At 36.0% G+C, this 15,486-nt stretch overlaps 1 protein-coding gene across 1 annotated transcript; it reads right to left on the bottom strand.

The window, feature by feature from the left end:
* Window positions 1-1,729: 1,729 nt before the first annotated feature.
* On the bottom strand, window positions 1,730-14,736 carry npdc1.2.L (neural proliferation, differentiation and control, 1, gene 2 L homeolog). Its single transcript, XM_041572905.1, has 9 exons — window positions 10,819-14,736; window positions 7,458-7,592; window positions 7,198-7,272; window positions 6,631-6,825; window positions 6,152-6,218; window positions 3,920-3,998; window positions 3,202-3,272; window positions 2,895-2,985; window positions 1,730-1,916 (listed from the first exon to the last, which is right to left on the bottom strand). Exons 1-9 carry the CDS (start codon window positions 10,865-10,867, stop codon window positions 1,860-1,862), a joined length of 819 nt encoding a protein of 272 aa, XP_041428839.1. The 5' UTR covers window positions 10,868-14,736; the 3' UTR covers window positions 1,730-1,859.
* Window positions 14,737-15,486: the final 750 nt, after the last annotated feature.

Genomic DNA, 15,486 nt, shown 5'->3' with positions numbered 1-15,486 from the left:
AGGTGTAATTAAAGCTCTCATGTAACATAACATTGTATTCTAGTCCCATTTTTGGGCTTTATGTAGGAGAGACCGGATAGAATCTAAGGAAAAGGATGAAACTGCTCGGCAAACCAAAACACGCAATCACCTCCTTTAAAAGCATTTTAAATCACAGAAATTAATTTAATGCAAATGTAAATATATGTCTGGCACTTAAAAGTAAAATATCCAAAAATTCAGTATAGCACTAGTAAAGTAGTTCAGATTACACGATTGTGCAGAATTAACAAAAAAAGAACAAACACCACAGAATATTATCCACCCTTACAAAACCATTGCAAACAGTGATTTAATCATAAATCATAAACTGTACCCAAGGCCCAGTTGGATTCCTGTTATCAATTGTATATATCCTCCCCTGTACAGACTAATGACTTGATTTAGACGTGTACAGAGTGATCCAGTACTGTTCCACTGTAGCAAAAAGGATCTAATGCCTGCTGTTTTATTATCTACATGGTTCTTGTATCCTTTCTAAACACTTAACTTTTTTTGTTTTGGCTTCTAACTATATTCTATCCAGGGAGGACTGAACGTGTACATATCTATCAGACCTGCTTACCTGCAGCAGACATTTATTCGCATTTTACTGGAATCATAATGCAGCAATAGAGGTGATGTTTCTTACTGATATAGTAACTCCAATGGAAATTATGTGGCACTAAAGTCTCCATTAGGGATGCACAAAATCCAGGATTCTGCCTTTTACAGCAGGTTTCGGCCGAATCTGTAAAATAGTGACTTTTCTTCATAAAACAAGCAAGTAAAAAATGTTTAGCCACACTCTGCTTTTTTTCCCCCTGCCCTAATTTGCATATGCAAATTACAGTCTGGAGTTGGTTCGTTATTCGGCCGAATCTTTCATGAAGGATTCAGGGGTTTGGCCGAACCCAAAATAGTGGATTTGATGCATCCCTAGTCTCCATAGACCATCGCGATCTTGCCCATCCTTCATACTCTTGCTTCAAGGCCTTTGCATGATGCTGCCAACTCAATTCATGTCTGCACTCATCTGATTGATTATGGTTGTTGAGCTGCTCTCCAGTTTGGAATTTCAGCAGATCCCTGGTGGCTATGGACCAATTTACCCTAGCAATTTGAATGAGAGACTGGAAGATGAATGGAAAAGAGCCTGAATATAAAGAGAAGCCATAAAAAAAAATTAGGGTGCACATTTACTATGGGTCGAATATCGAGGGTTAATTAACCCTCGGTATTCGACCATCGTAGTTAAATCCTTCGACTTCGAAGTCAAAGGATTTACCGCAATTCATTTGATTGAAGCATTTTCCTTTGATCACAAATTGCTAGGAAAGCCTATGGGGGACCTTCCCCATAGGCTAACATTGGTGCTCGGTAGGTTTAAGGTGGTCGAAGTTTTTTTTAAAGAGACAGTACTTCGTCTATCGAATGGTCGAATAGTCAAACGATTTTTAGTTCGATTCGAAAGTCGAAGTAGCCAAAAAAAAATTCAAAGTTTTTTTTCCTTCTAATCCTTCACTCGAGCTAAGTAAATGTGCCCCTTAGTGTCTTTTTATGGCTGCCGGGGTGAATTACCTATTTAAAGACTATAAAGTTCTGAAACATAAAATATGAGGCTTGTAAATATAACATTTGTTCAGGGCTTAGTTCCTGTTTTTAACAAAAGTACATTTTCTTGTTATTCCAGACTCATGGAATAATATAAGATGTTGAAGCAATACTTTATTTTTCAGTAAAGAGACACAATGTAAAAATGAGAATACATGCATTTAAAGAAAAAAAAAAAACTGAGTGTGCACAATAATCCAAGTTGCAGGAATCTACTGCAGATAGCATCACTGTGAAGTCCTTACTGGATCAAAGAGTGGGTTGTGAACTTCCATTTCTCCTGTCTGTTGGGGCAAAACAAAATAAGTTCAGAGTATGGGTAAATGTGTTTGTGACTGATTTGTGAATGGATATTTAAATAGGTTGTAACAAGTGATTTGAAGGCAGTCACAAAACCTGCAGCACCTGCACTTATGTTTTGGGCTGGGTATGAGTCACAATTGCCTGTTGCAATGAACAGCAAGAGAAAGCAACTCCTTGAATAGCAATTACAAATAACTAAAAGCACTGCTTATCTATACAGTATCTTGTTCAAGTATGCTATGAGGGAGTGACTATATCTCAGAAGCCATATATACCTATAATAAATATTTTTCCTCAGTAGTTGGGGGGCTATTTGAAAACTCTTTAGTAATGGATCATTGAATATAAGCTGTTATAATACACAAAAGCCATGAATATCCTGTAAATTATATCCTTATAAACGGTGAGTTCTGATGTCATCAGTTATAAACGGTGAGTTCTGATGTCATTTCTGTCACATGACTCATTGAAATTTGTGTATTATAATAAATAAAGTACCCCCAGTTGTAAAATATGAGGATATTAGAAGTTACCTCGGAGTTCCATGACCTGTATAAAAGCACTCGGCCTCGTGTTTTTATATGGTCATGAAACTTCTCGGTAACTTATAATATCCCTATATTTTACAAAAGGGGGTACTTTATTCACTATATATTTCATCACTGAGGAGTATTATGCGTGATTATACATTCACAGTTAGTGTAAATAGGTAAGTTCTCTTATAAGCACATACAGGATTGTTTTTTTCTTACGTTTGTTAGGGCAACGGTACTTAAAGCAATTGCTGACATTTTGCCCATCATGTTTTTAGTAGCCAAGTGAGTTATTGTTTCCTCCTTGGAGTCAATGGCATAAAAGGGTAAATATTTTGCTTTTAAAAAAAAAAAATAGACATGTATTTGTGACATGCACAGAAGACAATGAATTGGAAATCTTATCTATATACAAGATATACAAACCGGAGCTAATCCTGGACATTCATAGATAGAACAATCGTCAGTGTCCGGTTCAGAGTCAGTGGAGAGCTGCTTATAAGGATGCACTGATGACCTGTAGCAATAGAACAATAGTTTAGACAATAAATCAGTTTTGTTAGCATCTTAGATATAAATGTCTTGATGCTCCCTGCATGAATTCAATGAGGGTCCTAGTATATAGGCCTAAGATGTTGAAAAATATTGCAGTACTTTTGTTGCACCTACACTGACAGATGTTTCATATTCCATAGCCCCTGCACTACAGATGTGGGGTGCGATGATCACTCACCTTTCCTGTGCCTGAAGCTGCTGTTTCTTGGTTTGATACTGTTGAATGTAATGGGAAATGTGACCAGCAGACTGAGATGAATAAGTTAGGGTGGGGTGTTGAAATAATGTAAAGGTGATTGGAATGTGGCATTAGAAACAAAAAGAAGATGGGAAGAGAAAATACATTAGTATTATAACAGAATTATTTCAAAAGTAATATTACATTTATAATCCTATAACACAATATATATTCACTATAGAAAGCTAGCTTATAGGCATGACCCCCCAAATTCAGCCCAATTGTGCATTTTCCTTTATATCATTAGCATTAAGCTGCACCTTATTGCTTGTTCTAAAACCACTTGAATCTGGGGTGTGACTGCACTCCGTTCTGTATCCAACCACATATTTGTGGACAATTTATTTATCTTCAAGAAGTACTTTTCAAATACATGCAGACCCTTGTACAACGTTCATTTAAATTAATCTAACCACAAATCCAAACAGAGCAGATATTTTTGTGAATTTTTAAAGGTATTTCCTACTCCGCTTCATATCTTCTATTCACACCACTGCCTAATTGCCAGGGATGGTGATTCTCAAAACAAAAAAAATTAATATTTTAAATACCACACTATATCTATATAACTGTATCACACTAATGCTCACCCACCCATCAAGAATATACTTTTCAAGGAATAATGAATTCATAAACATAAGCAATAGCTTTTTCTCACCCTATTGCAAATGTGCTGGTGACGGTCTGAGCATGAGGTGTATGCTATTTTTTGTGCCAGCTGCACTTCCTTCTGTAAACTAAAGAAAGGTAAGGGTTTGTTAATAAGTTAGCAAAAAATTTGCTAAATTGCAATTCTCAGAATCCACCCAAGATATAAGAGTAGCACAGGTTGCCAATACAGTACAAGTGTCCTCTAGAGGTGTGTGTCAGCTCTGATATTCTGATATACAGAAGAGCTATGAATATCCTGTAAATTATTTCCTTATAAACAATGCTTAAAGGAATAGTTCAGTGTGAAAATAAAAACTGTAAATAGGCTGTGCAAAATAAAAAATGTTTCTAATATAGTTAGTTAGCCAAAAATGTAAACTATGAAGGCTGGAGTGAACAGATGTCTAATAAAACAGCCAGAATACAACTTCCTGCTTTTCAGCTCTATAACTCTGAGTTAGTCAGCGACTTGAAGGGGGGCCACATGGTACATATCTGTTCAGTGAGTTTGCAATTGATTCTCAGCATTCAGCTCAGATTCAAAAGCAACAGATATGACCCATGTGCCCCCCCCTCAAGTCTCTGATTGGTTACTGCCTGGTAACCAGTCAGTGGAAACCAAGAGAGCTGAAAAGCAGGAAGTAGTGTTCTGACTGACATGTTCGACATCAAATCACTCCAGCCTTTATACATTACATTTTTGGCTAATAACTATATTAGAAATATTTTTTATTTTGCACAGCCTGTCTATTTACCCAGTTTTTATTTTTACACTGAACAATTCCTTTAATGATGCCATCAGTTATAGTCGGAGCTTAGTCATACCTCCCAACATTTTGGAAATAGAAAGAGGTACAAAAAGATTTTCCGCAAGGCAAATTTTTTTGATCATGCCCATTTTGTGGTGACACCCCCTAATTACCATGTTCATTTTACAAAATATAGCAGGTTATGAAAGTTTGAACACATTTCTGTGGTTTAAATGTGTTATTACAGTTTTGCTAATGAAGAATTGCCCTTTAAACTGCAAGTCAGTTTCCTCAAGAGACCTGCTTATCATACATTGTTACATTTATTCCTTTGCTTATCTTAAATTATTACAAATGTGTCTACCACACCTACCACATATTCTGGGCTCTCTGCCAAAAGCCAATTAAGCTTTAGAAACATTGTATCCTTTTCTGGCTGTTCAGTGCAGGACATCAAAGAGAAAATCCGTACATTTCAGTAACAGTAACAATATGGGACTACGGGTTGAGCTGTCAAAATCGTGACTGTCCCGCGAAAAACAGGATCGTTGGGAGGTATGGCTTAGTGATGTCATTTCTGTCACATGACTCACTAAAACCTGTGTATTATAATAAATAAAGTAACCCTTTGGCAAAATATTACGACATTCCGCGACCTGTATATGGTCATCAAACTCCTTATATTTTACAAGAGGGGGTACTTTATTCATTATATAATCCACAGCTAAGTGTCTAAAGTGTACTAAAACAGCACTTTCTAAAAAAAATTATTCACCTTTGTATGGGCACTTTTTATACTTTTTTTAATTTAAAAATGTTCCTATTGTGTATTTTATTCTATTATTAGCAAAGCTTATATGTCATCTCTTTTAAATTGGTGTCTCACCTTTAGTGTGTGTGTGTTCTCCTAATTTATACTGATTTTGATGTCAACCTTACAGAACAGGTTACAAGTAGTAGAAGCCAGCATGAAGCATACAATGTGGCACCCTGTCAGTAGCACACTATCCAAATATGTAGTAAAAGGCATTACATTTGCCCAGGTGAAGTGACCCATAGCAACAAATAATGTTTGCTTTTAAACAGGTGACCAGCAAATGATCCCTGCTGATTGGTTGCAATATGTGATTAAACCTGTAGCAAACTTTGCAGCTTTTATTACATTTCCCATATTGGCTCATGATTAAACCAGTTGCTTGTCTCTCTTCACCATTTCCATAAATCTCTAGACAGGGTTAATGTACACCAAAACGTCTTGGGGTGATTTTGAGAAACTAACGGTGGTTATGGGTTCAGTGAACCAGTGAGAAAAGGGGGAGGAATCTGCCCAGACAATTGTGGGTCAGAGATACATCTAGTGATCTGATTAATTGTGCGAGTAGTCTCTTCCATCTTAACTGTGAATGCTGTTCCTCTGCCTCTTGATCTTAACAAGCAAGATCTCTCTGTCTTATAATAAGAGCATGGTAGTACCTGATAAGCAGACTCACCGATACCAGCATAGTCCAACAACAAGTATTCCTGAGACCCCAGTCAGGCTGCAGATTACAATCAAAGCTGTGTATAAAAAAAATACAATATACTGATAAATGTTGCATATATTGCACATTGTTAGGTGTGTGTGTATATTCTGTCTAAAGTATAATTTCTCATTGATTTAACAAGTCTCAGATTTGAAATTGTGATAATGTATCTGTTATAACAGTGAGATGTTTACTATAACAAAATAAAGTATAGTGGATGTCTAAAAGGAAACTACAATGGAATTTTTTTTATAAAAAAACAATGTAAGGTTCAATACATGGAAAGAAGAAACATTCTAAATGTAATCTGTCACTCTATGTTCACTGTCAGTTAGCTCTAATACATTATTGGTCTGTGATCCCTTTCCATAGATGATGTATTTGAGTTGGCTTTAAAAAAAACAAAAATAACTGCAATAAATAAAAAGCAATGGGACATTATTTACTTAGTGAAAGGCTCTTGTTGACAGACTTGTTTCTCCGATTAACGTTTGCATTTTTTTCACGTGCAGGAGAAGTTGTAGAAGTAAGTTTCCTGGTATCCATCATAGTGGAATTTTTGCGAAATACAGGTTGTAAGGAGGGAGATGTAAAAATGGGTGCAGCTGGGTTAACTGTGCTACTAGGAGCTGCAAGACCGGCTTTGGGAAACAAAAATAAGAAATTAATAGATTGTGAGTTAAAATCAGCATAGCTGCAAACACAAAAAAGCAGCGTTTCGTCATCTTTTACACATTCACACACAGGTATGACATTGACATACTCCATAGGCACAAAACAAAGAGTGACAGTACTAGCCTTGCCTCCATAGACCATTACTATACGTATAGACTTTTAGTGCCAGAAAAGCAATGTAAAGGTTAGCAGATTGGACTGTTGGTTTTCCCTACTGTTGTTACTGCATAGCTGGATTCCTGGATCCATATTTATACTGTGAATCTCATGAGAAGTGTTCACATATATTTTAAACATATGTTGCATATACGTCAAAACTATAGTGCTAAGTAGCATACCTTCATTCATAGAGTTCAACATGTTTTGCAGAAAGTCAATTATTGCATCAGGGCCAGTAAACTTCGACCTGTTTCCTAGAAAGACAGGAAGAGTAAACCAAAACATTGTGAATTAGGTGTATACAGTCCCTTTAATTTACCCAGCACTTTGTTTGTTCCAATGCAATGATATTATTTGATTCCAGCAATTTATGCATAATGGGACAGATTCAGTACAATAAGGAAAAGTATATTATTTGAAACCCCTATGAAGGGTATACCTTTTAATATACATTTCCCACTTGCTGTCTCCATGTATGGAGACCTACAAGGGCCACAGTCATAGCCACCAGGAGTGCACATCTCTCTCTTCTTCAGGATACATGTGATTTTAGGTGGGCAGTGTCCTTCCACCACTGCAAAAAGAAAATAAATATTTTGTTCGTAAACTCCATGAAGTGACAACCTTTATTGGATTCTGTTAAATGGTCCTAATCATGTAGCATGCATGAAATAAACAATTAATTTACTAATTCATTCTTTAATATGCAAAGCACCTTCTGAAGGTATTAAAAAAATTCAGTGTAAAAATAAAAACTGGGTAAATGGATAGGCTGTGCAAAATAAAAAATGTTTCTAATATAGTTAGGCAAAAATGTAATCTATAAATGCTGGATGTTGCAGAACAGAGTAGAACACAACTTCCTGCTTTTCAGCTCTGGTTTCCACTGACTTGTTACCCTGGTGACCAAGCAGTAACCAATCAGTGACTTAAGGGGGGGGGGGGCACGTGGGTCATAATTGTTGCTTTTGAATCAGAGCTGAATGCTGAGGATCAATTGCAAACTCACTGAACATATATGTCCCATGTGGTCCCCCTTCAAGTTGCTGACTAACTCAGAGTTAGAGATCTGAAAAGCAGGAAGTAGTGTTCTGTTATGTTAGACATCCACTCACTCCAGTCTTTATACACCAGTCTTTATACATAACATTTTTGCCAAACTATATTACAAACATTTTTTATTTTGCACAGCCTATTAATTTATCCAAGTTTTATTTTTACACTGAACTGTTCCTTTAAATGAATTGTTCAGTGTAGAAATAAAAACTGGGTAAATAGATAGGCTGTGCAAAATAAATAGTGTTTCTAATATAGTTAGCCAAAAATGTAATGTATAAAGGCTGGAGTGATTTGATGTATAACATGTCAGTCAGAACACTACTTCCTGCTTTTCAGCTCTCTTGGTTTACACTGACTGGTTACCCTGGCTACCAGGCATTAACCAATTAGATACTTGAGGGGGGGGCACACGGGTCATATCTGTTGCTTTTGAATCAGCTGAAAGCTGAGGATCAATTGCAAACTCACTGAACAGAAATGTACCATGTGGCGCACCTTCAAGTCGCTGACTAACAGTTATAGAGCTGAAAAGCAGGAAGTTGGATTCTGGCTGTTTTATTACACATCTGTTCACTCCAGCCTTTATAGTTTACATTTTTGGCTAACTAACTATATTAGAAACATTTTTTATTTTGCACAGCCTATCTATTTACACAGTTTTTATTTTCACACTGAACTATTCCTTTAAGAACAATGTTATAATTCCCTAATATGAAACACATGTAAGTCTGGTCTACATCAATGGTTTGTGACTAACTGTAGTGTGCAAGGAATAATCTGAAATTGATTTGATTTCAGGTTGCACTGACTTGCATATGTGAAAAAGGATTCTGTTCAAAACAGTCTAAACCTGTACAGGTATGGAACCTGCTACCCAGAATGCTTAAGATCTGGGGTTTTCCAGATAAGGTGTCTTTCCATAATTTGGATCTCCACACCTTAAGTCTACTAAAAAAATAATTGAAACATTAATTAAATCTAACAGGATTGTTTTGTCTCCACAATTATGATGAATTACATTTTAGGATCGATTACAAGGTACTGCTATATTATTACAGAGAAAAATAAAATTATTTTTTTTTTATTCAAAATAACTAACCAAGGGTTAAAATTAAAGGATCACATTAATAGAAACAGTTTCTTTGGCCTAACCTTAAATTTATATAGTTTCATAGAGTATTTTAAGGCCCATCAAAACCAGGATTTCTAAACTGATCCCAGCTGGACATTTGTGTGCGCATAAGCCAAAGTAGTGTCTTGTTTCCTTGTATCACATGCCAGTACAGACTTATGCTGAGAGCATTTCTTGGTAAGTCCATTACATTAATTTCATTCTATAAACATTTTTTTAGTGTTTAGGAAAATTGTTCAAAAGTGTATTGGAAGGGATCAGAAAAGGGATAGTAATGATATATTTATTCCATAGCAATGTTATAAAGAATATCCTACTAAATCCCAGGAATATATCACAGTGCCCCTTAGAAAGATTTAGCAGTGTTATTCCTATTGTTAGGAACCTCTGGTGGTACCTCTGATGTGTATCCAACCACTTTAAAGAAAGCATTGCATGAGTTTTCCACTACTTTAATGATTTTTAATATTATTACTATTCATCAAAGCTATAAATGAATCAAAAAATATTTTATACATGTGCAACAAAGTTCAAGAATCTCACTTTGTGGCTGGATAGGAAGTGCAAGAAAGTGACAGCAGCTGGTGTGATTGGGGCCACGGAAGTATTAGTCTAGTATTGGGGCTGGCTCTCCCTTTTCACCAACTGGTGCAGTTAAGATGTCTTACCCTTCCCGGAAGAAATTGGTTGGTGTCATTAGTAGGAATGTCAGAGTTTTTGTGTTTGTTCTAATCATTGTTTCTTTTTTTGAAAGGATGCTGGTTGCTACAGTGGGCAGAGCTCTGGGTCATGCAAAGTAGTGACAAAGGTTTTCAAAGCAGAATGTAAGATGGATAAGAAAGGGTATGAAAAGAAAAATAAGCAATAAACTGTAAGCCTCAAAATCATAATATTTTTGATGGCAAGACTCAGTGACTGCAACAACCAAAAAGAGCTTGACCCAAAACTGCTCATATCTTAAAAAACAAATGTATATAACAAAAGTGCTCAGAGAAGCACTCCGAGTTAGTTGACATCTTTTAATTTTTTGCTTTCTGATCCCCTTAACTAATGTACAGTATATTGGAAATTGTACTGTACATTTTCATTATGCAAAATAATATTTGGGTGCAGTTCCCCTTTAATAAAAAACCCCATTAACCTAAACAATACACAGTCTAAAGGTCTATGTGCATCTATGTATGTATTCTGAGAAGAAAGATGAAATTAGTGGATCCATAAGAGGTTATTTTTGTACAAAGTCGTATTGGGGACAGCTGGCTTAGCAACAGATGACAGTTTACATTTCTAAAAACTTTTGCAGAAAATAAAGTTAGAAATGAATGTATATGACTAATTATCTATATTAAACATAAATTAAAACACAGAATATATTCATTAAAATAATTTGCTTTGACCTTTTCATTAAGGGTTGATTTATCCCAGTAAAGGAAGGTATTGAGTGTCCATGGCAACAGAGTCAGAGTCTGGGAAGCAGGAACACAGAGCAAAGTACGTCAGAGGCGTGAAAGGGAGAGAAGTGGGAGAAAGGAGAGGGATGCAGAAAGAGAGAGAGAGAAAGCAGACTAGCACTCCCAAACAGTTAAAATAAAAAAAAAATAACACTTACCAGTTACTGTCAAAATAAGTAGCAGTATGTAAAGTTCGTAGCCTCCCATCTCACTGGCAGATGTACTAACTCACTGAGGCACCTCACTACCACTCACTTTACACTAGCAATTTTTACAATCACCAACAAATTAATACTTTCCAGAAAGGAAACCCCAGCACATATGAGAGACAAGCAGGTTTAAAGGATAAATAAAACAGTCACGTTAATGCTGCATATACACACACACTGAAACACTTTAAAGTAACACAATAAAGGAAAACTAAACACTTATATACACATATACAGCTATCTCTAGCTGAATGCTATAGTTATGCAGCCTTCAAAAACACTAAATAGCCAAAACACTATTTCAACAGTGACAAACACACAGAAATATGCCAGGAAACAAAGGTTATTTATATACCTTGGTGGGCAGCAACAATGAGATGAAAGCTCACCAACATGTTAGGGCTATTTAAACAATTATATTGAAAAAATTTAAACGCACAACTGTACACAACAACACGCTGACAGACTGAATCACACACAAACACTGCACTATGCAGTAACACTTTAACAAAAACAATTATTTACCCATGTACACAAAAATGCACAGAATGGTATTCCATGCAGAGAAACAGAACTGCACCCTACGCATCCCTGCAATATTAACATATATCCATAGCGACAAAGCTGTAAACATGTACATGCGCAATCACAAGCAGGCACAATTTGCTTTAAACTGAAATGACAGACTGATCTCACCAATTAAATATTTGCAAACCAATTGCCTGTTAGCACAATTATATGTGTGAGAGATTTAGCCATAAAATAATACAGTATTAGGGACTACCTATACACTACAAAGAATCATCTGCACAGTTAATTGTGCTTCAAATACATCTTTTCTAATATATCTAATATGGCATAGAGAATTATATGCAGGATTACCAAAAAACAAGACTTTTTTTCGACTGTACAGTTCTATTCAAATTGAAAAAGAAAACAATGGACAAGAGCACAAGCAAACTGTGTTGTTTCCAGACAGACCCAGGACACCAACGTATGGAATTGTCTCTTTTGTGCTAATGTTTCCCTTTCCTTGAAGTATTTCAAATCTCTTCTCCCCCCATTAGAGACCTTCTTTTCTCCATTGCCCCCTCTCCAACCCTTTCCCCTACTCTGCCTGTACTCCTCTTCTTCTGCTTCTTCTTCACTGCTTTTCTTGCCCTGCCTTCATAATCTCATTGCCTACTGTTGTCATCTCCTCTATCTTCTTTCTCTGTCGGAATCCAAGTAAGATGTGAGTGTGCTTGCTTGTCACAGACACTGCGCATTGATATTACTTTATGAATGGAGCAATGTGTGGGAGGGGGTAGGAGTATGTGTGTGGAGAACTGAGTCATCCAGCAGAAGGAGCCAATGAGGATAGAGTAGAGTCAAAACAATAAATTAGAAATATCAACACAGAGAGAGAGAGAGAGGAGGATGCCAATGCTTCAAGCGATAAACAATGGAGGTGATGTGGCAATAATAATAATTTTAATAAAGTTTATTTTGTGTGGAACTCTAAAATTAAATGGAAGGACATGAATGTATCAGAGCTAGGTGTCTATGGCAAGAGGGATTTTGAACTTTTAGAATTAACACCAGTAAATGAATAATTGCAGACATCTGAATACATGTTTTAGTATTTTTATGGCATAAAAGAAGACCCACCTATCCTGTTAAGCAAACTACTTCTTTAAACTTCTTTTGTCCTCAAACCCTGCTAGCACGAAAGAATTATATGGTTCTAAACTAAAACTTAAACAGCAGATTATTTATATCGTAATAAGTGACCTATCAAGGAATCTAAATTGGCACATACACATGAGTAAATATAACCCTTTTTTCATATTTTAGCTATAGTCTCCATTTTGCAGTGTTCTATGTGTCACTCACTGATCACCTGACAGAACACAGGTCTAAAGTATTGATGTGCCAGTTGAAAAATCCACAGCCAACCCTAACCTGCAATAACATCACCCTCATTCAATCTGGGTCGCCATGCTAATTTATATAATTGTGCCCTCTGATGTCATCAGAGAGGTGGGGCAAGTGCAAGTATACATAATCAAGCCCCATCCCTTAACTTGTAGGGCTTGGCGCAGAGAGGTCATTCTGGATGGCTGCAAATTAAGCCCACCACCCTATCTTACATAGCGTATATGTGTACCCTTGTTGTAAGTACAGTGCTTCATGCAAACCAAAGGGATGGACTTTAGTACTTAGAATGCCAATGTTTCAGTGGTAAAATTAGTGATTCATGTGATAATCAAATGGCACACAATATTAGAAAAATCACCAAAAGGCTTCATTTAAATGTTATATATAAGACCTGCAATGTTTGTGGGTATAGCTTTAGTTGAAGTCTTTATTAGAGAACAATCAGCCATTGTGCGAATTCTAGTTGTTAGCTGTTTGAATGTTAGACAGTTCGACCTTGCAGATTTAGTTGCTTGCACAGCAACAGCGCGGTTGCTAAAGGAAGAAGAGGCTGCAGTAGTTAACCCTAGCTTAGCTTCAACGTAAAAAAGGCTTTACATTAAATCAAGCACAAAAGCCAGGATGTGAATCTCACGTCTGTCACCATGCCACACTGTGTGGGAGCAAATATTGTACATTTCATGGCCATCTCAAGATTTCTAATGTTCAAAAGAGGTTATGTGATATCGGCAAAGCTTGCTAAAGTGCGTATCACCTGTAGAAACCAATCAGCAGGTAGTATGTAAACATTGTGGATATGTTGTTTTAATCGAATTGTGGTAGAAACAATCAGTAAACAATTCTGTGGATATGTTGTTTTGTGGTAGAAACAGGCAGTTGACAAGATCAATACTTCAGTGCAAGTATTGGGACATAAACTTTTCTGCAGAATCACACAACAGAAATTGCTGTAATTCAAAATGCTATTATTAGTATAAATGTATTACCTTAAAAAGGAAAGGTAAAAGTGTCAAGGACCACCCTCTGTGGGTTAAATAAGGAAGTTTATAGGTATGAAGAGGAAATCATTTAAAACTACATGGGACAGGCACTTTTAAAAAAAAAAAGAGTCAGGTAGGCAAAGATGACAATGATGAACTGATTGCATCATATGCAAGGACTAATCACATTTTTTTCAAAGTAATTCATAGTCAATACGATGCAGGTTGTGACCGTGTCTCCATTGAAAAATGGAAATAATTTGGTTATAAATGAATCAATAAGAGCAATGAAGCTTAACTAGTTATTTTCTTTAGTACAGTGTATATACAAAGAGGAGTTAATAGTTTCACTCAGTAGGGGCACAGAGTCAATAGCCAACACAAATGTGTTTTCTCAAAGTGAACAAGGTAACAGGTGGAATACTGGCACACAAGGAGTGTAGTTGCAGGGCAAGCCCTTGCAAAACATTTTACTACGGAAGTGCAACGTTTCAGGGCACAAGCATAGTGGATCAAAGTGTGAGGATACATTTAATGGGAGACGAATTAAAGTGATTGGAATCAATTGAATACAATACATTGTGACAAATTCATACAAAAATTCATATAATCCAAAATTCATCAAGATAGTTTTGAATATTGAAAACAGATCCCAAATATGGCCACTTGTTCCAAATACCTCCTCTGTTTTCCTAAAGGAGAGGTAAAAATGTTGGACAATTAATTAAACCTAAGCAACTTACTAAGTACAATTTTCGGAAACATTCTATTGGTACATTCCTTGCAGAAATCGTGGTCATTGTAATGGCATTCTCTCGGGTAATATGTAAAAATACGAGGTAATGGGGAAAGGTATTTGTACTGGCCTCCTCCACCGCCAGTTATACGTATAGCAAAAATGAAAAGCAATGTGGGGTATTCCAAAATTTATTGTAATGCTCCAGACACGTGAGTCATGTTCAGAAGATTCGGGACAAACAACTGCCCTTCCTCAAGTGACAACCCATTATTAGTTCAAGGTTATATTAGTGTATATATATATATATATATATATATATATATATATATATATATTAGTTATATTAGTAATTACGATTAACATATCTGTTGGAAATTACTAATATAACGTAATATATACCAATTAATCATAATTACGATTAACATATCTGTTGGAAATTACTAATATAACGTAATATATACCAATTCTGTCTATACTTTGAACTAATAATGTTGGACTCAAGAGGATTGAAATTTTTGAAAACTTTACTTTTTGAAAAATTTTTATCACTATTTTTTCAAGAAATGAGTCTGTGGAATTTGGGGTTACACTGTATCTGTAATATTTATTATTGTAACTGTTTCTATGTTAATAATATACAATGTGTCATTGCTTGCGATTTAGTGGTTGAACACTAGATGGCCCTGTATTTATTTGTTTATAAGCAATGTAGGGATCTATGGTGGGTTGTCACTTGAGGAAGGGCAGTTTTTTTTCCCGAAACGTCTGACATGACGTGTCTGAGCACTACAATAAATTTGGGAATACCCCATATTTGTTTAAGGTATTGGCTTTTCATTTTTTGCTATTCTCTCTGGCTGTTACGCATCCTCATCATGGTTCTAAACACAAATTAAAAGGGTTTCTTACATGTGACAGTTGTGACATCATTTACTGTATTAAATGTCCATGCAGCCTAGCCTATGTGGGGCAAACTAC

Source organism: Xenopus laevis, chromosome 8L, assembly GCF_017654675.1.
Source record: "Xenopus laevis strain J_2021 chromosome 8L, Xenopus_laevis_v10.1, whole genome shotgun sequence".
In the NCBI taxonomy this organism is placed as follows: domain Eukaryota; kingdom Metazoa; phylum Chordata; class Amphibia; order Anura; family Pipidae; genus Xenopus; species Xenopus laevis.
The sequence above is the reverse complement of the archived record's forward strand: the minus strand, read 5'-3'. Positions and strand labels throughout refer to the sequence as shown.